This window comes from Astatotilapia calliptera, chromosome 12 (genome assembly GCF_900246225.1).
Source record: "Astatotilapia calliptera chromosome 12, fAstCal1.2, whole genome shotgun sequence".
Classification (NCBI taxonomy): Eukaryota; Metazoa; Chordata; class Actinopteri; order Cichliformes; family Cichlidae; genus Astatotilapia; species Astatotilapia calliptera.
Window position 1 is genome coordinate 27,203,624 of NC_039313.1, and position 22,521 is coordinate 27,226,144.

At 39.9% G+C, this 22,521-nt stretch overlaps 1 protein-coding gene across 16 annotated transcripts in view; it reads left to right on the forward strand.

The window, feature by feature from the left end:
* Positions 1-22,521, forward strand: part of LOC113033089 (voltage-dependent N-type calcium channel subunit alpha-1B-like) — a 321,621-nt gene that overhangs the window by 217,141 nt on the left and 81,959 nt on the right. For all 16 annotated transcript variants that reach the window (XM_026186433.1, XM_026186426.1, XM_026186427.1 and 13 more), the window contains 7 exons: positions 1,160-1,324; positions 11,737-11,847; positions 11,940-12,023; positions 12,588-12,593; positions 14,517-14,633; positions 14,809-14,874; positions 14,965-15,056. In XM_026186433.1, the coding sequence (XP_026042218.1) occupies positions 1,160-1,324; positions 11,737-11,847; positions 11,940-12,023; positions 12,588-12,593; positions 14,517-14,633; positions 14,809-14,874; positions 14,965-15,056 (641 nt within the window). The remainder of the gene's footprint in view (positions 1-1,159; positions 1,325-11,736; positions 11,848-11,939; positions 12,024-12,587; positions 12,594-14,516; positions 14,634-14,808; positions 14,875-14,964; positions 15,057-22,521) is intronic.

Sequence of the window (22,521 nt, forward strand, 5' to 3'; positions counted from 1 at the left end):
GACTTTCTAAACAGTGACGCATGTCAGTCATATGATGCAGCTATGTGACCAATTAAACAAAGACAACTGAGGGCATTATACAGCAGTTGTTTTGTTTGCTCTCAATTTTGACAGCCCTCTTAAAGATTAATATCAGTCTGTACATGCTCCAGATAGCTTTTCTTCAAATTCTTTAATTTTCACTTGCTTTTGCAACTTTGTACTTTTGTGTTACTCGCAGCAACAACTTCACCTCATTGTTAATCCATTTTAAAAACTCTGTGGTTTTCCTCAACATTTTGCCGGGACGTTTCAAAGAGCCAGAAAGTAAATAAACGGCAGACAGAAATGAGGCAGGTCGCATGCGCAGTACTGGAACGTAAGCATTTTCAATGTGGAAGCGCAACTCTGTGAAAACAACTGACAACGCTAGTGTGGGTGCGGAGCGTTTTCAGACAAAAACGCTGTTTTCAAATCTATATGGGCTAGTGTGGACGTAGATAGAGAAACAGACAACCATTTTCACTCACATGGGCAATTTATCCCCAGTTAACCTAACTCCACTAACTGCCTGTCTTTGGACTGTAAGAGGAAAATGGAGCCCATGAAGACCGCTGTGCTGTCCTATATTTGATTTTGTAAAGCTAATAACTAAGCTGAGACATTTTTAAGGCAAATTGGAAATGGTTTAACAGAAATGTTCTAAAATTTTGATGATTTCAGATGGAATGACCAAGGTCTTAAATATAATCTGCTGCTAAGAGCCATAAGACACTTTCAAAATCTTAAGAGGTCCATGCGTTGATTGGTCAAATTGTCTTGGTAACATTTGGTAAACATTATTAAGGGTATGGCCACTGACCACTATGTATTTGTTGGTTCAGTATTTTCTCCTTATCTGGCTTCTGTGACTAAATATGCATATTTTTGTAATACATTATTTGTAATATATACCTGTTCTTGGTTAATTTTACTTAACAATGATCCAGTTTTAGCATCTGGGACCTAAATAAACTGTTACCCAAAGTTACAAAATGAAAAAAATGTGGTGTTTGTGCCTAAATAAAATATTTAATTATTTCTAGCAAAGTCAGGCTTTTATCCATACAAAACAGAGTACTGAAGTTCCATTCAAATGATAAAAACAGTAAAGCAGATATGTATTTTTATTTTGTTGCAGAGGGCATGTATTGACTTTGCCATAAACGCCAAACCACTAACACGTTACATGCCTGAGAACACACAGTCCTTCCAGTACAGGATGTGGAAGTTTGTGGTATCAGCTCCGTTTGAGTACTCCATCATGATCATGATTGCTCTCAACACCGTGGTACTCATGATGAAGGTAAGAAAGCATATGAATAATAAAATACACATACAGGTGGTTTAGCTTTAGGTCACGTGTTCATGAATCATGAATTCATGAACATGTGTTTATAGACTTTTATGTCTTTAGTGTTATATATGAAGTTACTGGTAGCAATCATTAGCAGGGACAGTTGGATGCTCTGGCCAAAAGTAATAAAATCCTCCAGCTGCTAACTTTAATCTCGCTGATTCACTTAGGTCATGTCTTTTATAAAATTCTTCTCTTTTTACTAAATAAACAAAAATAACAAACAACAAATAAAAAAGCGTAGGCAATTGTTAGTCAAAAAGTAAATTAAGTTAGCCAACTAGTTGCTGCACCTTCTTAGATGACCCTCTTAAGTTGTCACTGGTGGAAAGCTAATTTTGACTCTAGGCAATCACAATTAATTTTTTAAAATTGAATTATTCTCCCATGTCTTGTAAATCGCAGAACAAAGGAAATAATTAGTCTTACCACAACACTGATCACGAGTTGGTCAGACTGGTGAAACTCCCATTTCTGTTAGTGTAAAGCTGTTTATCTACATTTAATCCCAGTTAATAGAAAAATGAGTGTGGTTCCAACAGTACATCACAGTCTGCCCACATGATATAAAAATGCTGCTGTAGTGAATGAAAGAAATGTCAGCACAACTGTTTGAACTTGAATTGTAATGAATAAATGTGTAAAATTACAGGCGGAAGTTGTATTTAACAAAGTTCTATGAAATCACAGAAGATGGCCCTTTTCTGTGGACCCATTGTATTAAAAAAACAAACAACCAAAACAAATTTATATAGCCAATAGTAATACAATTGTTTTTAAAAAAAAAAAACAGGAAACTTTTTGTTATTTGGTTACTTTCCTGCAGTAGTGAACAAGTCTTTATCAGCAGAAAAAGGTGTAAAACGTACATGCATGGTACCTGCACAAGCGTATTGTGTTGTATATATTTACTCATTATTGACCATAGGCTCCAGAAGCCGTTCCTAAGGCTTCTGATCAAGTTAATTAATAATAGCCCAATATTGAGCCTAATACCTTGTGTGTATTAACTCATTGGTGCTTCATCAGTGATACAATTGCACAAATTGCTGTAGTTGAACTAATTAGTGTGTGTAATCTGACTTCATTGATAGATAAAGTTGAGTATCATCTGCATAGCAGTGAAAATGTATGCTATGCCTTCTAATGATACTGCATAAAGGAAGTGTGTATAATGCTGGGCATACACTGTGCGATTTTTGGCCAATTTTGAGCCGATTTTTCAGTTGTGGTGATCAGTGGCGGAGCGGGGGGGGGGGGGGGGGGGGTGGCTTACTGGGCTTAAGCCCGGGTTGTTTTTTCAAAAGTCCGGGGTCTTTTGGAGTGTAATTTTTTCATAGTTAGATGCCTGGCTGACAACTGTATAAAACAAAAAACTACACACAATATTCGAAGCACATAGTGCACCCTGTGGGAATTTACAACTGTGCGTAAATCCCCCCTAATATTGGTATGATCCGAGCTCAGGCACTAAGCGGGGCGGGGCAGCTGCTGCCTGCCAGTGAGCTGTTGGAGAAACGGAGCCAGGCAGACAGAGAGGAGAACTGAAGTTTGACCAGGTACCAAAGCAAATCATTTGTACTGTACAAATAATGTAAATATGACGGTGTATCACAAAAGATTGATATCAAACTGATCACTGACCCATATTACATTACTCGCTCTTCAAGTGAATCAACAAATGGCGAAATGAAAAGCCGAACAACAACAATGCTGTTTCTTTAGAGAGTCTTAGCTTACATGTGTGTTTATTTCATATTTTCAGTTGTTACAGTCCACGGCTAAATAAATCGATTTCAGTAATGTACTGATATACAAGAATGGACATAAGGGGCTTCTTTCAAAGAAAAAACTCTGGTAGTATTTTATATATTATGCTTTGTATGTTATTCAGTATATTTCTATGCAAAACAAGAGGTATTTCAATACACAGCAGTATATTCACAGTTTAAACCAGATATTTACATACACTTTATGGTTTCAACTGTATATTTGATGATTGTCAGCACAAAGAGGGAGAGAGAGGAACAGAGAGGGATAGAGAGGAGAATGAGGACAGAACAGAGATGGAACAAGAGCAGGTGAGACACACGTTAGTCAAATGGTTGTTTACCAAAAGTATCACCGTATCATAGGTACTCATGTATCTTGTACCTAGTGTTTCTTTTTAGGTTTGTTATTTTTCAAGTTATATATTTATTAAGTTATGCAGGCTTGTTTGCACAACAAGGCTAAATAATTATATAAACTTTTCTGAATCTGTACTTTGGTAGAAATAAAAAAATAAGTGTAGTGCAGGTCTATGATGATTTTCAGTGCTACTATAATCTAGTTTTGATTCTGGTTCTGTCTTGGTTAAGTCCTAAGCAGTCCTGATTTTGAACTGTTGTAGTCCTGTTTAAATTCCGGATCAGTTCTGGGTCTGGTTGAATTGGGGTTTAGTCCTCGTGTCTTGATACAGCCCTGATTTTGTTCTGCCTTGCTGCTTAATTAAAAGCACCCCCCCCCCCCCCAAAAAAAAAAACAAACAAAAAACCCCCCCACATGCATGCTACCCTTTAGGGCTAAGCCCCGGGTGTTTCAAATGTCTGGCTCTGCCTCTGGTGGTGATCGGCCCAAGTTTCGCCTTCATCATGTGTCGTGCATTTATCGTGTAGTATACATGGGGTAACGAGTAGAGCTGGGTGATAGAACGATAACGATATGTATCGCGATATAACTTTTTCTCGATAGAAAAATTAAACTATTGTGATAGACCTCGCCGCTCTTGTCCTCTTAAAAAAAAAACAACAAAAAAAAAGAACAGCCAAAAAGAACAGCCAATCCAAATTAAGTAGTGCAGAGCCGAACCAATCACAGCCGCAGCGTCACGTCACGTGACTTGTTACGTACAGCCAACATGTGTATTTGTTTGGGAAGCAGCCAGCCACCGTACCGCCCGGGTAATGGAGGAAATGAGTGTGCCGACTAGAAAAATCAACCGAGCGTGACCGAAGGTTACCGAAGAGAAAACAGATGATGGTTCCAATGAGAAGTGATTGTCGAACGGAAGAGCCATAGAAGTTCCGTAGTGTGAAGGTATTTCGGCTATTTCAAGTCTGACAAAAAACAGAGTAGCGTGCACTGTAAATTGTGCCGAAAGCAAGTCTGGAAATACAATAAACTGGTGCATGTGCTACGTCCACACGTACCCGGGTATTTTTGAAAACGCAGATTTTTCTATGTGTTTGCACCTTTCGTCCACACGTAAACGGTGTTTTTGGTCACTGAAAACGAAGATTTTTAAAAACTCCGGCCAGGGTGGATATTTTTGAAAAGTCTGTTTTTGGATTTACGTGTGGACTAGAAAAACGGAGAAAACGCAGCGTCAAAGGTGTGCGCATTTTTTGACGTCACACTGTGCGCCACGTTATTGTTTCGGTGAAATGAATTTCTACAATTCTGATGCTGTTAATTCTACTCTCTGCAGTGTTTAAATGCTTACATATACACACAGTTACTGTCCCTCCACACATACGACTCGGTTCTGCTTCTATGCCCCAGCTTTGTTTACTTTTTCCCACCGAGGCTTCTAGACTTCTGATTGGCCAACATTTCTGCACGGTTAGGAATCTAGCTCCACCTGCTGCTTTGGCATGTTCATAGCAGCGTTTTCCTTCATTTCTGCCTTTATGTGTGGACGGGATTATTTTTTAAAACGAAAAACGGAAAATCTCCGTTTTCAAAAATACCCGTGTACGTGTGGACGTAGCCTCAGTCTCTGACTGGAAGCGCTAATTCGTCATTCGGCTATTGTCAGACTAAAGTAACTGTTAAAACTGTTTGAAAAGCTAAGCTATACAACAAGGAGAGATTGAGAATTTCCTTTTAGTTCTCAGTTTATTTGATATTGACAAAAGTTAGTCAGTTTTGTCTGTTCTTCTGTAAAACAAACTAAGATTTATTTTTAGAATTAATATTTTATTTCTAAGTGGAATTGACAATTTAGTAGTCTGTTTCGTTTGTTCTATTTTGAAACTTAAACGCTTTAGCGGCTGCCTTTTGTGTAGTTTGCATTATTTGCCTTTATTTATCTGAAAAAGTCTCATGTTCCTTAAGTACATCTACCCTGTTGAACTTATTATGGGAAATAAATATTTAAATAAAAACAAGCTACTGATTATTTCACATTTTACTTGTGAGCAACGGCACATTTAAATCTTACAAATATAGTTATTTGGCTTATATCGTGATAGATATCGTTATCGCCTGAAATGAAAAAAACATATCGTGATATGAAAAAATCTTATATCGCCCAGCTCTAGTAACGAGAAACTATTAACACCTCACAACCAGCTCCCGATCATCAATTGTTTGGTCGCAAGAAAATCAAACCTGTTCGAAATCCTGTCGGCCGTCGTGAGGGTGTCACCACAGCCTCCCACACTGTGCACATGCAAACACAGAAATGAAAGTGAAAAGACAGAGCAGCACTGCAGTGCAGTGTGTAATCTGGACACAAGCGATGAAAGCACAACTTGTAGAACTTTCTCATCATCTGAGCCTTTTCGATGTGGCCTTACAAAATTATCACGACCACAACAACTGTGAAAATAGTTGGATGGACATTGCTGCTCAATCACAGCTGCCTCATCAATATTTAGTGTATTGTTATTCAAATCTTTACTATTACTATTCCATCTTCTGTACGTTTTTTGTACTCCTACTACTTCAATTTAGAAAAACCATTCAGTCACTATAGCAACCAGGCCAGGGCCGTGCAGAGAGGTTTAAAGGGGCGGGTGCTCAAAGTTAAAAAGGGGCACATTAAACCAGGCTGAATAACAACAACACACATTCATCAAGAATCTAATATGGGAAGGGCAGGGCTGTGTTGATCTGACACTGTAGACATTAAAAAGTCCATAGGAGAGATGGTAGCTGATTAAACAAGTGTCATGAGATAATAACAAAATGCAAAGATTGGTGACAGCGCTTGGAACCATAAGGCGACAAAAAACTGTGAGAAATAATTTAGGCTCTGCCTGTGAATCACTCTTTGCTTCTCTTCTTCCTTCCATCATTTCATATATCACTCTCCACTTGCTATGTGAGAACAAGGCACAACTTGCTATTGCAATAAACTATAATCTAATTATCCACACCTAACAACTCTTGCACTTAATCTATAATATAATTATGACAGAAAAATGTTATAGCACTGCCTTTAGTAGCCTCACACAGCTCCTGCTGTTTCCTCCTCATGTCCTTACCAGGCATGTCTGGACAATGTTATATCATGAGTAATATTTTTTTTAAAAATCCATCTAAATGAAACACACACATGCACGCACACACAGTGACATTTTAGACCTTCTTCAGAATACTGTATATACTATGGGCATCATGGTGCTGATCCAGAATCCTTACATTATTATTTATTACTAGAGCTAAAATAATAAAGCAATGAGGAGGGGGAAGTAATAAATATGAAATAATCTATTTATGATGATTCCATTTGTTTCACTATCCACTCTGTGCAGGGAGAAAGCTTATTACATTTTTAAACTGTAGAGATACAATAATTTTACTGCTGTAAATTCCAAATTTTGTCTTATTTAAAATAGAAATCTAATATAATCTGCTTCTTAATGTATGTTCTTTAAAATACAGCTTGTGTTTTTTAATATATTATAATTATAATAATTATTATGTGGACATGCATATTAGATCGTTTTTTAGTGAAATATAATCCCTCCAGAATGGCAGGAAAAGCCCGGAAAATTACTTTAAAACTAAATATGTTTCTAAATACTTTAAAACTAAATATGTTCCCTAAAACGGTGGACAGAGCTACAGACCCATGACAGCCTTACCCAGTTAGCCAGCAGCTATGACCAGCACTACTTGTGCAGTTAATAAAAGGACAGGTAATGTTTGTCGCGCTGTTGCACACACAGCATGCTCGTTTGTTTCAGTTCGTCAGTTGCCACAAGACAGCTTACCAACGTGTACGTAATAAGCTAATACTCCTGGGTGCTATACACTACAGTTTACGCTGTACACCTACTTACTGGTTTTGTCGCATCAGTCTGTGTCTCTGAGTTAACTTGTGTTTCTCCTACAGCTCCGGACCGCTAAAAATGCACGTGCTCTTTGTGAGCTCGTTCCCGGCTCGTAACCAGCGCGTTCTGCCGTCAAGGGCGATCATTGGTTAAATGTGATCATGTGACTGATGCAAGCCAGATCCTTTTATTTAGCAAAACTGTGATTAATAGTTAAATATTATTGTTGAGGGGCACAGACAGGACTCCGCACGCACGCACACACACATAAAAAAAAATATATATATATATTTTTTTAAAAAGTTGCCTCAACAAAAGGGCACTTTGGGCACCCATCAGGAAAGGGGCGGGTGCTCAAGCCCCTCTGTCCCTGCTTGGGACTTATCTTTGGTGCTGGAGGCCCTTTGTTTGAACCCATTGAGTCTGTGGATATTAAATTTCTTTCATATAAGACTGCATTACTTCTCGCTTTGGCTTCGGCAAGGCGAGTGGGTGACCTTCATGCGCTGTCTGTGCATCCCTCCTGCACACAGTTCTCTCCTGATGGCCACAAGGTCGTATTGCGTTCAAATGCTACCTATTTTCCCAAGATCATGCCTGCATCTTATAGCTCTTAGTTTGAGTTGCTGAGCTTTTGCTCCCCTCCTTTTGCATCTGAGAAGCAGAAGAGGATGTATTCTCTTTGTCCAGTGCGTGTGCTACGCACCTACATTGAGCGCACTCAGAATGTGCGTTTATGTGGCCAGCTGTTTGTCTGCTTCGCTAATCCAAATAGAGGTAGAGGTCTGTCTAAACAGAGGCTGTCCCACTGGATTATAGAAGCTATCTCACTGGCATATGGCACCAGAGGTCTTGCTTTGCCCCAGGGGGTGAGAGCTCATTCCACTTCTGGATGACAACCTCATGGGCTCTTTTTAAAGAGGTGCCTGTAGCTGATATTTGTGCGGCAGCTAGTTGGGCATCACCGCACACTTTTGTGCGGTTTTATCGGTTGGACGTTACAGCCCCTTCGGTGGCTCATACTGTTCTTTCTGCTGGGTCTACCGCTCACTAAGGATGTCTTGGTCTGATTCCGGTTCGGTGGCTGCTCTGTGGGGCGTGTATATATGTCCCATACTTATGTGTTGTACCGAGTGAATCGACTGAAAGGGACGAATAGTTATGTCTATAATTTCTGTTCCCTGAAGGAGAGGAACGAGGTACAACACAAGGTGGCCCCACTGAGCAGTTTGGCTCAGTGAAGAGCGGCTATTGAACTGAGGGATGACTGTGATGACAGCGGCTATATGTGCAGGTGGGGCCGTGCGCGTCATCTGCCTTAAAGGTGTGAATAAAGATTTCTTCAGCCAGGACACGCAAGGGCGTGATATCCCATACTTATGTGTTGTACCTTGTTCCTCTCCTTCAGGGAACAGAAGTTATAGACATAACTATTAGTTGTGTAGAACAGGTCCTCGGGATATTCACCTTTTGAAAATGATTTTGATGGGAGTTAGGGTCTTGGATTTAGAAGCAATTGTTCAACAGGTGCACCGAGGCAGATTTGACAGGGTTTTGCCACAGAGTAGTTGTATATCAGTAGTTAGTCCTGGACAACTGGATCAAGCATTCTGATTGGCCCATGAAATTCAGGCTTCTGTTTGATTGGTGGATTTGTTTTTAGCAGATAGGGGGTTCAAACCTGGGCATTTGGAGTCAGTTGATGACTTTAAGAATCATCCTTTCTGACTGGATCATTAAAACTTACAGCATTGATCTTTCTGTAGTGAGTTCTCCCACATTTCAGTGATTTGGTGATTAAAAGAATATGAACTTTTAATATTCATTCAGATGCTTTGTGACTCAAAACTGCTTTCAAACTTCTTCTGTGTTAACATCAGCCTTTAGCAGTTTTGCACTTTTGTTTTCAGGTGAATAATTCTGTATTTTTCATCTCATTAAACATTTTTTTACTTAAATTCAGCATTTATTTCATTTCAGCTCAAAACATTCAGCTATCAGCAATCACACTGCAGTTTCTTCAGAAAATGGATTTTCTAGTTTTCATTAGCAATTTAGCAACATTGATGGTGGTGGTGGATGTGTCTATGTGTGAGTGAAAGGGAGAGCGAGAGACAGATTTTGTGTTATAACTTTCGTGTTAGACACACGCAAGTGTGAGCACGCGGGCCGTATAGTGTGAGACCCAGTTTGAGCAGGAGCTGAATAACGCGATTGAAAAAATCGCACAGTGTATGCCCAGCTTAAGGTAAAAAGAACTGATCCTAGCACTGAACCCTGTTGAACACCATAATTAACCTTAGTGTGTGAAGATGACTCTCCATTTACAAAAAATAGGACTGTTAAATAACACAGACCACTGTCCACTGTCTGAGGCCATAAGAAGATTGTAACCTTGACTAATGCTTTTTCTGGACTGTACAGTACTGTTTCTGTACAGAAGAGAATGTTTAACAATCTAGTGTTTTACTCTTTGCTGCAGTTGTACATTCTATTCTGTCTTTTAATTTTTGTTTAAAACTTTTTTTGCTAATTTGTGCTTTGTTTTGGTGGTCTGGGAGGTGACACAGGCTACTTCCACACTAATGCGTTTTTGTTTGAAAACGCATAGTTTTCTCTCCGTTTTGGCCTCCCGTCCACACTGAGACAACGTTTTCACTCATGGAAAGTGCTCTATAAAATGCATACATTTGAAAACGTTGCTTTCGTGTCGCAGTGTGGACGCAGACTTTATAAAACGATGACGCATGTCGGTCATATGATGCAGTCATGTGTCCAATTAAACAGAGAAAGCGGAGGGCATTATACAGCAGTTGTTTTGTTTGCTCTCAATTTTGACAGCCCTATTAAAGATTGATATCAGTCTGTACATGCTCCAGTTAGCTTTTCTTAAAATTCTTTAATTCTCACTCGCTTTTGCAACTTTGTACTTTTGTGTTACTCGCAGCAACAACTCCTCCTCATTGTTAGTCCATTTAAAAAACTCGGTGGTTTTCCTGTGGGACTGTGTTCCTTGTTCCTGTGTTTCTTGTTCCTTGCGACTGTGGACGTAGCCACAGTCCCAAGGGGATGGGGTTTTGGAGGGATAATAGTCCCATAATAGTCAAACACAAAGGGGCCCGGAGGTAATCCCTGATGAAACCCTACCCCCACCTTGAATCTTTCATTTCTACGTGTGAATTTCAAATTTTTTCTAATTGAGACCTGCTCTTAAAAACTAACATAGATGTAGCACTGTTTTTGTAGATGTTTTAAGAAATATGTGCGCAAAGTTTTTAGAACATGTTTAATTTAGTGGCATCTTGTACAGAACGTGATTTCGCCAAGATGCGATTAGTAGAATCAGTTAGCTAACTGAATTAGTTTCTGTTAGCTAACTAGCATCAGACCCAGTTCTTCATTGTCTGACTAGCTACACTGACATGGGAAAATCCACCTGTTAGCCTTAAGGTTCAGGTTTGTAAAAAACGTTTTGAATAAGGACAATGTGGAAGACAGCCCGTTTGATTCAGGTGACAGGTGGTTTACCGGGCCAACAAGCTAGAGTCAAAAACTCTTATTTTCCTCATCTAGCAGGGTGTTCAAAGCAGCACAATCAGGTGATGCGATAAGTGGTATTTTATGGAATAAAACAATCTTTCTTTTCCCAAGCAGATCCAAACAGTTTACACTAGTGATTAATACATTCACATCACATCACAAACATAACTGTGTTTTTTTTTTACTGAAGCAAAATCAGGAAATACATCAGCATATCTGCAGGAAAAATTGGTTAATATGTGTGGTAGGCGGAATTTCTGTTTCACTGCAACTAGCCAGACAACAGAGAGCCACTGAATGCTTAACAGTCAGAGAAAAGTGAATAGTGTATCCTTAGTTTTAACTTAAAATTCATGGTTGCAGCAAAGGGCAGCACAAAAGTGATCCACTTAAACTGATTTTTAGTTTTAGTGTCCTTTATTTACCCTGAGTTATTGTTTTTGTTAGTAGTTAGCTAACACAAACAGTGTCAGTCTATTACTAGCAACTAACCAACCCGGTGATGTCACATGTTTTAAAACCTTTAAGCACGTATTTCTTGAGTCCAGAGTTATAGTTATGTCAGTTTTTGAGAACAGGATATGTTATAAATTAGCCTTTCTACATGTATTGTCCACTTTCCTTCCATCTGTATCAAGATTTTCATATTTTAAGCACTATGGGGTATAGTCTCCATATAATGGACATAGAAGGAATGCATTAGCCTGACACACTAAGCTAATCGTTATTCGTCACCTTAAAATGTGCCTTAACGTCTCATTTGCCCTTCTCTTGTAGTTCTATGGAGCTCCAGAGTTCTATGAAGTAATGCTAAAGAACCTCAACATAGTGTTCACCACTCTCTTCTCTCTGGAATGTATTCTCAAGATCATTGCTTTTGGGCCATTGGTGGGTAGTCATTATAAAGCAACTCTAAATACTCTTAAAGGTAAAGCACAGCTCCTGATTTTATTTTTTGTTTTTTTGCTTTTTTTCTTCAGAACTACCTAAAGGATGCTTGGAACGTGTTTGACTTTGTGACAGTGTTGGGAAGCATTACTGACATCCTGGTGACGGAAATCAATGTAAGAGCACTTTTTCCCACCCACCTCACTCTCACTTAAATATTTCATGGGATACATAAAAACACTGCAGTTTAGAAAATTAACTGGGGCTTAGCAAGCAAGCTAACTAGCCAGTGGTCAGTCACATGGCAGAGTCGTGACAGAGGCTATATAGCTGGGGAAAAGGAAAGGATTTGAGGTAGTAATGTTTTGATACGATGCAATAATTACAGGACAGGTGTTTTTCTGAATCCACATTAGAGAGTAACCTTCAATGTGTGATATTTGGCTGAGTTATATTTTACAGTGTTTTTGCATATTTTGTGGGTAGTTTCTTTATTTATTCCAGACTTTTCAGTCTACTATAAGTATATCTTTATTATACTATACTATAAGTATATCTCTGTACACATGTGTGTATATGTATCTGCATACGATTATTTGCTGATTGTTATCAGTTTATGCTGTACAATATGACTGTTTGTGTTCTCTTGCCTCTCTTTCCCAACTCTTTCTGTCATTCTACACATTTGTTGTTGATTGTCGTCAATGGTTTGGCATGCCATGGTCCAAAAACATCACTAGACTACGGTGAGTGGGTTTCTGTAAATAAAACTGTCCTATGATAAAAACATTTTCATGCTGGTGATGTAGGGAAAAGAAACCCTATAAACCTGCAGTTTACATCTTGCTAGCAGTCTAATGAACTTCTAGCAAGATTTAAACTGCATCTTAAGTCAGTAAACTTTATTTTACCCACAATATTTTTTGGATTGTCTTTAGACTTCACAAAAACATATTAGGGGACATCAGTACTTGATAGCCAAGGTATCCAGGCTAAGAACATGTAACATACTTTAAATAAATAGTTTTAAATAAATAAACACTGTAAAATTCAAGTTTTTGCAATATGTGTATATATATCCACACACACACACACATCCATTGAATGTCTCCCTAATTCTGAGTTCTCAAGGTTGGCAAGTATGGGGAATCACCCCATACTTGCTTAATTGGCGCAATTAAATTAACTTTAATGCACATGTAAAAAAAACAAAAACAAAACCAAAAAACACAGAAATCAATTATTTTTATACAATAATTTAATAGATTCAACATCTTTCTTCAACAGAATTGCAGACTGCACAGATGGTACCCTACCAAAGGAAAAAGTACTATAGCTTACTAGGGTATATATTAGACTTACATTAGCTACATAGAAAAGGATCCTGTTGTAGAAAGTAATATTAAATAAATTCTAACAATTCTAACAACAGCTTATCAAGCTTAAACGTGCTGCTGTTGTTCAGCCCCTGGTTTCCTCTTTCTGGTGCAAAGTGGGCCAAAAACAAACAAGAGAGACGGGAGTCGCGAAAGAAAAACTGATCAGCTGATCATTGATCAGTTTCATGATTGAAGTAGCAACAGGAGAGGGAGGGAGAGAGAAGAGGCGCATACTGCTCCCTAAGGTTATGAGCTGAGTTATGCCATGTCTCTCATTTTGTGAGGTGCTTTTGTGATATTTAATGGATGTGATTACATTTTTTTATTTCTCTTCGATATCCAATTCAGGAATTTAGGTCAGTATCGGACCGATACGTAATATCGGATCGGTCCATCCCTAGTCGTTGATGGTCATGATAATTGCGTATTAATGATCAAGAAACTGATCCCATGAGAAAAAATATTTTCTGCTTCAAATTGATGTCATTTAGGTATCTAAAAATCTTAGACAGGTTTGAATCTCAGTGAAAATGTCGTGAATGTGATAAATAAAAAGGACGTTACCTCGGATTTTTGAATTGATAACATCGGTGGATCTACTAAATACCTTGGACAAGTTTGACTCTGGGTGGCTGTAGCTCCGGTGGTAGAGGAGGTCACCTACAAACTGGAAAATTTGCGGTTCAATCCCAGTCTGCATGCCAAATGTCGTTGGTCAAGATACTAACCCCATGTTGCTCTCCAATGCATCCATTGGAGTATGAATGCCTGTGAATGTTAGATAGTAAGCAATAAGAACCAGCTTAGAAAAAAGTGCTTGGGTGAATGTACAAGTTGTATAAAGTACTTTGAGTGCTCAGAGTAGAAAAGCGCTAAATAAGAACCAGTCAATTTACCATTCACTCCCGGTGACCTTAACCTCAAGATCAGAGAAAGTTTTCTGAAAATCTTGTGAATGTAATAACTTGAGAACAAGGTCACATAAGATTTCAAAATTGGTACCATAGGTGTGTTTACTAGGAGGCTTCCTTTGCTCCTTTGTCAACCAGTCTGTGCACTGTTGTCTAAGGTTATGAGTAAATGGAGCCATCTGGAAAACCTTTGTGCCCCCTTTTAGTGATAATTCTTAAAGCACTGTGATGAACAGCATTTAGCGAAATTGAATGTATTGACCTTGTATGCTTTTGCCACATGTGATTGTTTGTAACCAGCTGACTTCCATAAGTGTGTTTAACATTGAGCAATGATATTTGGTGGGTAAGTGCTCCCTATCTTATCTGTGTCTAACAGGACAGGCTGCTCAACCTGAGCTTTCTGAGGCTCTTTAGAGCTGCTCGACTCATAAAGCTGCTGAGGCAGGGATACACCATCCGCATTTTGCTGTGGACCTTTGTTCAGTCTTTTAAGGTGCTCATAAACAGTACAATGCTTACACATTCTTGACTAGCCCTGATATTCACATTTTCTGTACACTTCCAAAGCCACATACAGCAATTTCCTGCACACACTTCTACACTGCCTAGAAGAACTCAGAGTGGGTATTTAAAATGAAATACGTTTTGTTTCCTGTTGTTGCCTTTAGGCCCTGCCTTATGTTTGTCTACTGATTGCCATGCTGTTCTTTATCTACGCCATCATTGGAATGCAGGTGTGTGATGCTACTCGGTCAGAGAATGTGATATTCATGCAGTAATTTACCATTACAATATTGTGGCCTGAATCCATGTTTCTGCTCTAGGTGTTTGGCAACATTGAGCTGAATGAGGATACAGCTATAAATCACCACAACAACTTCCGCACATTCCTTCAGGCTCTCATGCTACTGTTCAGGTATACATAACTTAAATATATACATTGGTCCATGAGCACATTAAGCAAAGAGTTTTATCACTCAGTTGTAAATGCTGATCGGGTTTGCTGTCATCTCACCAGGCAGTTTGTCAATGTGATAGTGCCTGAAGATGGCTGTTCAATGATTGTCATTCACAGTGGACATAGATGGCCTATTTTACTTGTTTTCAAACCATCTGTCCTCTGGGTCCAAAGTATGAACATTGGTAGTGTCCTTTATCCTTTAGCTCCAGATGTACAGCTGAGTCTTGTTGTGTCGAGGGGGCTCTTATATGTTGACGCCATCCATTTATGGAGTGGCTATTTGGTTGCTCCAACGTAGAGGTCCAAGCGCTCCTCGCTGCACTGCACATAATAAATTGCAAGCTCACAAAAAAGTTTTGTCTCACTCCTATTTCTTCTTATGCATGTTGAAGCTCTACTTGGAACCTTGTTAAAGTCCAACCATCCGGGCACTTGGTTATGGCGTTCCATCTTGCATCCTGCTGTTATGTGCAGGATTGTCTCAGGGGCATCTTTACACAGCCTTCACCTGGGGTCTTGCCTGGTATGGTAGACGTGAGCACGTGGTTTGTTGGGGCCATCTTCCTGATATTTGTTGTCTCATCCTGGACCGTGGTGCTAACACTCACCAGTTCCCGGCCTCCTTCCTTCCATTTAGCATACAGCTTCAGGGTGCTGGACTTGGACTGAAACCCTCCATGAATGATCAGGAGCTTCCTTGTCTTGATGTCAGTGGCCTTCTATGTCCTCCTTTCCCCAGCTTATTGTCCCAGCAGGGTTAATCATGGGCAGGGCGTAAGTGTTGATACCCCAGATCTTGTTCTTACCGTTCAGCTGACTCATCAGGACTTGCCTGACCCTCTGCAAGTACTTGATGGTTGCAGCTTTGCCAGCAGCCTCGTCATGGTTTCCATTTTCCTGTGGGATCCCCAGGTATTTGTAGTGGTCCTTTATGTCTGCATTGTTGCCTAGTTCGATCCCCCTTACTTCTGACTACCTTCCCTCTCTTTGTTATTGTTGGGTCTGTGTTTCCACAAGCCCCGCTAGTTTAGAGACTTATTCATCATGAAGAACACAAGACAATCAATTTACTTGCAAGGGAGGCCTCGTCAGTATCTCAGGAACGCACTTCGTATCCTACCACAAAATGACCCCAAATCCGGCCTCCGCTTGCTGCCTTTTATTGGGAAAACAGTTCAAACAATACACACCACAGCAAAAGCACCTCCCACCGTAAACCCCCCCAATGGTTCTAAGACAAGGCACTATGTGTGTGTATGTGTAAACATCTATATGCATGTGCAAGAATGTGTGTATGTGTATGTGAGAATGTGTGTATGTGTGTGTGTGTATGCATGTGAGAGTGTGTGTGTGTGTGTGTGTTTGAGTGAATGTGTGAGAATGTGTCTCTCTGTGTGCGTGACTTCTGTCGCGGTTCGAATTTTGAGGAAGAGACATACGACTGAAAGTCCATAGTGGGTCAACACAAATTATTTTATTAAAACACATATATGTTGTGAAGATAGGCTCTGTAAGGTTCTTTTGATTTGGAAGGAAAAACAAGTGCAGACAGAGTCCTCGGAGGTGTCTAAAAAGTGATTTATTAAACACACACAGTTTACACAGTGTGGGAAGCACTACGGTCTTCGCCTCTCTGCTCGTTACAGAAAGCTTTATAGCCATTATGACGTCAAGACAATTCCTGGACCTCTTCTCAGAACAACAACACTTTCCCAGGCTTGAAACCAGATGTTTCCAATCATCGGTATTTGGCAGCATAAACAATTGTGTACACGAGTGTGCAGTTTTGTGAGATTGTAGGTCCAGGCCAACGAAAGTTCGAGAGTCCTTATCTGACTTACCCCGCCTGGACCTGCAGCTATGCTGGTGCTATGCATGATAGAGTATTGTATCTAGAATGTGTTTTATTCTGCGTGCTCTGGAATACAAGGAATACAAGATCACTCAGCAAACACCGTTAGCAGATTTACTAAATGATAAATGATACATGATAATATTGATGATAAACTGATGATAAGTGATGCAGACTAATGAAGTAATGATGAAGTAATGATGAAATAATGACCGTACATGTGAATAATAACACAGTGGCAGTAAAATAACATTCCTTGACCTGACACTTCCAACTGTTTCTAACAACATTCTTAGTCATAAAATGGTAATCTCCCCCACACCCAATATATGGTTCCATTTCTGTATTGGTTCACCATGAAGAACACAGTGAAGCCACAAAAGGGCAGGAAGCTCACCACACAAGAATCAGATATTTCAGATAGGATGTATCTGCAATAAAACCTCACCCAGCACAGAGTGGCTGGAGAGGTGGTCAGAGACAAAGGAATGGCTTTGATCCTACTGCTTGAACTAAGACTTTACAAATTTAGGAACCACAATGACACATTCAACAATTTGACTTAACATTCCCCCCTTTTTGTCTTGTATACTTAAATTTCAACTTATGCACCCTTGTTTTTGGCAGTGTCAGTGTAGATTTCATTCATACACAGCTCCTCACGTCTCATTCACCTCCTATTGCAGCAAAAGTTCACAGTTAATTTCATGTAAGCAGTTAACCTGCTTCTAATTGATCTCATACACAGTAACCTACATCCTGCAAGTAAACAAATGAGTGTCAACAGTCAAACAAAAAGAATCAACATTCTCAAAAATCAAATGTCACTACAATCCAAACGTATACAGACATAGGCATTCAAACACATCAGTTGATTTTATTGTTTGTCCATGTGACTTTCAGCTAACTTCAAAGCTGTAGCCTGGTCAAAACCCTTCTTTATGACTCCTATCAACCACCCCAAATCTTCTCACTGTAGGCATCCTGTGGGGGTTAGAGTCAACTGGTGAATTATCTGCATTTACAACTCTTATCCTGACCTGTTGTCACCGCAGAAAAAGATTTTTAAAAGGAAATTGGATCAAGTTGTTTATGATCTTCTCCCCCCTTTTTGAGTCATGTCCATCCATGGCTCAAAACTTCAAACAGCTTAGGGAAGTTGACATGATGCAAATGTAGACAAAAGTCTCGTCTGTTTACATCTCTCCCTCGCATAAAGCTTCTCTGCAGTGCATCAAATCTGCATGGCAAAATGACACACTTTAGGTAATCTTTTCCCACCCTTGGGAAAAGTGGTGTCAGCCATTTCCCAGTCCCCTAGCATCTGTGCTTTACACAGAATCACAATTCCATCGTTGGACTTCCTCTGCGCTGTCTCTTTTGGAGCTTGGCACGCTCCCTTCATCCTCCAGGTCCTCATGTTCCAACGCTGCGGACGATTTAAGGCAGAGCACGTCGTAATCCGTAGTTGTCTTCCTCAACATCAACGTCGAATCTCTTTCATTTTATTTAAGATTTTGCTGTGAAAACTCTCCGCATGACAATCTCCTGGAAGCCTAATAGCACAGGTCTCTGCGCGATGTCTGCTGTGCTGAAGGTGATCTCTGATCCCCCTGAAGCCTCTCTCCTGGCCTCAGCTTCCATCTTGTGGACGATCTTCCTTACTCGCTTCTTCTCATGCTACCTCACGACACCTGCAAATTAAAAAATGACACTCCTCTTGTGCCACACGGCTCTCGCCATGTGTCAACTCCCCAATGAGACATGCACAAGAATGTTGCACATTCTCTCTAAAACAATCTCCATGGTTTCCCACTTGGAGGAGCCATACTCCAACCTGTAACCCTGTGTAAAAACATTAGTCAGCAGTTACATGTTTAGCTTGTTTAACTCCCAGCTCCACCCGGAGCCTGTATCCTAGAAGATAAAGTCTTTAAGTTAAAACCACTCACATTTGCAACCAACTGCAACTCATAAGTGTAATAAAGTATTCAGCATCACAGAGACAAGGATCATTGCAGGTTTATTCTAACCTCATTAAACCCCTACTTTTTTCCATAATTTGCTCCAAATCATTAAACATCTCATCGTCATTCCACATTGTAATCAGTGACTTTCCTTAATTATGTCACTCACCATGAGCCCCAATAGTGGTGACTATTCTGTAACTACTGCACATCTGTTCAATTGTCACTTGTCCGTCTGTGCTGAATCCTTTACAAGCAGTCTTAAAGGAAACACAAACATTAGCCAAATACACGGATCATCCTGGTGGTCAGGCGTCAATCATCCAGATTCCAGAGGTGCTGTAAAAGGTCATAAAGTTAATACTCCGCTGTAAAAAGAAGTAACACTGGTGTCAAACACAGTATCACACTGTTTTCACTTTTCCCCTGTAACATTCACATTTTCTCCAACAACACAGTGTAATTTCATCACCAACATATAGCCTGTAACCACAGTTTTCTTCACACAAAAACTCAGTAATCCTGTTGTAGAAAAACATCAAGTTGTGTGTCAATACTGTAAATCACATGATCAAATCACATGATTAACCCTCTGCTGTAGAAAAGAAATGTAAATGTTAGCGCTGCACAGGTGTATACACACTTTCTCACAGTGACTTTTGTGAGCAACACAAGCCCATGAATAACACACCACTGGTAAATTCACAGACACAGAAAGTGGCATTTAAAGGTTAAATCGGCACGGCCCAAAGCTCATGCAACCTAGGATGTTGCCGTCATCTTTCTGCTCCTGTAAAAAGAAACACACATAGATTCATCCACCCTTTGTCCTGTCTAGGTGGAGGTTAACCTTAAGTAGTGGTCAAGTCAGTCAAGTCTTGTCAGCTTTCACCAGTCCAGTCAGTTTCCTTTTTTTTTCCACTCATTCATTCACTCAGTTATTCTTTCTTTTACTGATAGAGGAAATTATCATCGCATTTCGTTTCTACCCTCAGCAAAACCGACGACATTTCAAAAAGAAAAAGAAGAATTTTAGATCGGATTGCCTTGCTGAATCCTTTTGGACAGGGACTTGTTTCCTTAATTGTCCCAGATAAGCGACTTTCTCCTGAGCCCATTTTAATTTTGGAGAAACTCACTTTGCAACCGTTCGCAACAACATGTTGTGTAGTTCTTCCTATTCAAACGTTCAGATCTGCTTAGATGACAGAAAAATTATCAAACAAAACTTTCAGTGCACTGTGAAAGTAACAAAATAAAAAGAATAAAAGAAAGGAAAGGAAAGGAAGGAAAGGCCTTGTTAAATCATGACATGTGTTCTTCATCTCAGGGAGGAAATCATACCAAACCTAATTGGCAGACTCAACTTAGTAACAAAAGACAAATCATCAGCCAGTTTAAACTCAAACATTTATCCATTCAGCCACACGCAACATACAGCATAACCCTGTTGTCTCATCACATAATAAGTTTCTTCTCATGTAACCAAATGTGTGCCATGTTAAAACTTCTTCACACACCAGAAACTCAACAATCAGCTCACACAGCTCATTCATGCAAAACCCCTCATCAGCATTCTGTTTTCTCCCTATATGATGCAACCATCTGTCCTACTAACAATATTCAGTCCACTAGTCTATGTACCACTTTCATCTTACTAGTGACTTGGACAAGATGACAAACAGAATCTCATGCTTAAGATGATGCCTGGTCTTCATGAGTTTCATTGTATGTGTATATGCATGTAGGGTTAGTATGGTTAATGCATTTTCTGTTTGTGTGTGTTTTATGTACCTCTCTCATCACGTTTTCATTATTCTCATCACTGCTTAAACAACACACATATCTCTCTCTCTCTCTGTGTTTTTTTTTTTTTTGTGAACCCTCCTTTCTTCAAAACAGAAAGTGGGATTACAGTTGTTTCAGGATGAGAAACACCAAACACTCTTCATGTTATCATTCATATTTCATCCACACAACAATTTTTTTCTTTTGTGTCCATGGGGCAGGTGACCTGCAGCATCATGTCTGCCCCAGCTGGGTACCTTTTCACACACACCATGACGTCAGACACATTCACATTCACTTCTGCTTTGCGCACAATTTCACTTAATTCTTCAACGATCTACACACTACGTGCTGCCCAATAAATACTTTGCAGTGTATTTCATCCCCTTTCAAGGCAGACTTACTCAGTTTATTCTCCATTACAAGACAACAATCAGCCACACTCAAACAGACCACGTCTGGTCTGCACAAGCACACACACAAAATAGGCCTATCGCTTGCATCTGCACGCACAGCTCTCATGGACCTGCGTCCTGAACGCACAGTCCAACACACTCCCATGCTCGCGTGAAACTGCGCAGCTACGGAACCGTTTCTTTTCTTTAGTAGCCTGCGACCGTCCCGCATGGCTGGCGCACTCCCGTACCTGCGAGAAACCGCACGGTCACGTAGCCACTCTCTATTGTTTTAGGTTCACGGGAAACCGCGCAACTAGCGCTCCCCCGGACTCGCGTCTGCACGCGCAGTCTCGGTGACGCATAAGGCCTTTTCTACTCACTGTTTGTGTTGATTTCGTTCATCAGAAAAGTCTCTGGATCCCGTCAATCGCCATCCAACCCGAGGGGAGTTCAGACACAAACTGTCTGGCCTGGCGACAAATTTAAGCACCAGGGCTTTCGTCGGGCGTTCCAGACGCTGGCTGCTAGCAGAGTGGGGCGGCATCATCTCCCTCTCCTCGTTGGATGCGATGTGTTGGGTTCCGGCTCAGAAGGACCAAATAATAATAATAATAATAATAATAATGCATTTTATTTGAGGGTGCCTTTCAGAAACCCAAGGTCACCTTACAAAAAACAAAATTAATAAAAGGAACAGTAGTCATAAAATACATAAAATAAGTTAAAATGACAAAACAGAGCTTGACAACAGATAAAATCAGCATTAAAGCGAATAAGCCAGCTTAAACAGATGTGCAGCATGGGGAGTAAGGAAGGGATGGAGTCGGTTAATATTACGTAAATGGAAGTAAGCAGACCGGGTTATGTAATTAATGTGAGACTGGAATGAAAGAGTATTATCAAGTATGACACCGAAACTCTTAACTTGAGGGGAGGGAAGGGTAAGATAATTTTCAATGTTAATGGAAAAACTGTGGGATTTGGTTAAGATAGATCAGGGGTGTCAAACTCAAATACACAGTGGGCCAAAATTCAAAACTGGAACAAAGTCGCGGACTAACGTTAATATTTATTGAAATATATTTATTCCTCCAGATATAAGAATGAATCTTTTCTTATGGACTCAAACACGTTTTGCTGAAAAATTGAATATGGAACAAGCAAAGCTTAATACTAAACAATATATATATTAGCTGTATAATACCAGTAGGCCAGCTCTGATAGTAATTTGGTATGGCTTCGCGGGCCAAATGTGTCAAACTCTGGCCCGCCAGAGTTTGACACCTATGAGATAGATGGTGTACCAGCTAGTGATGAGATTTCCGGCTCTTTTTAGAGATCCGGCTCTTTTGGTTCGGCTCACTAAAAAGAGCCGGTTCCGAACCGGCTCTTCAGGTTGTTTTGTTGCTTTAATT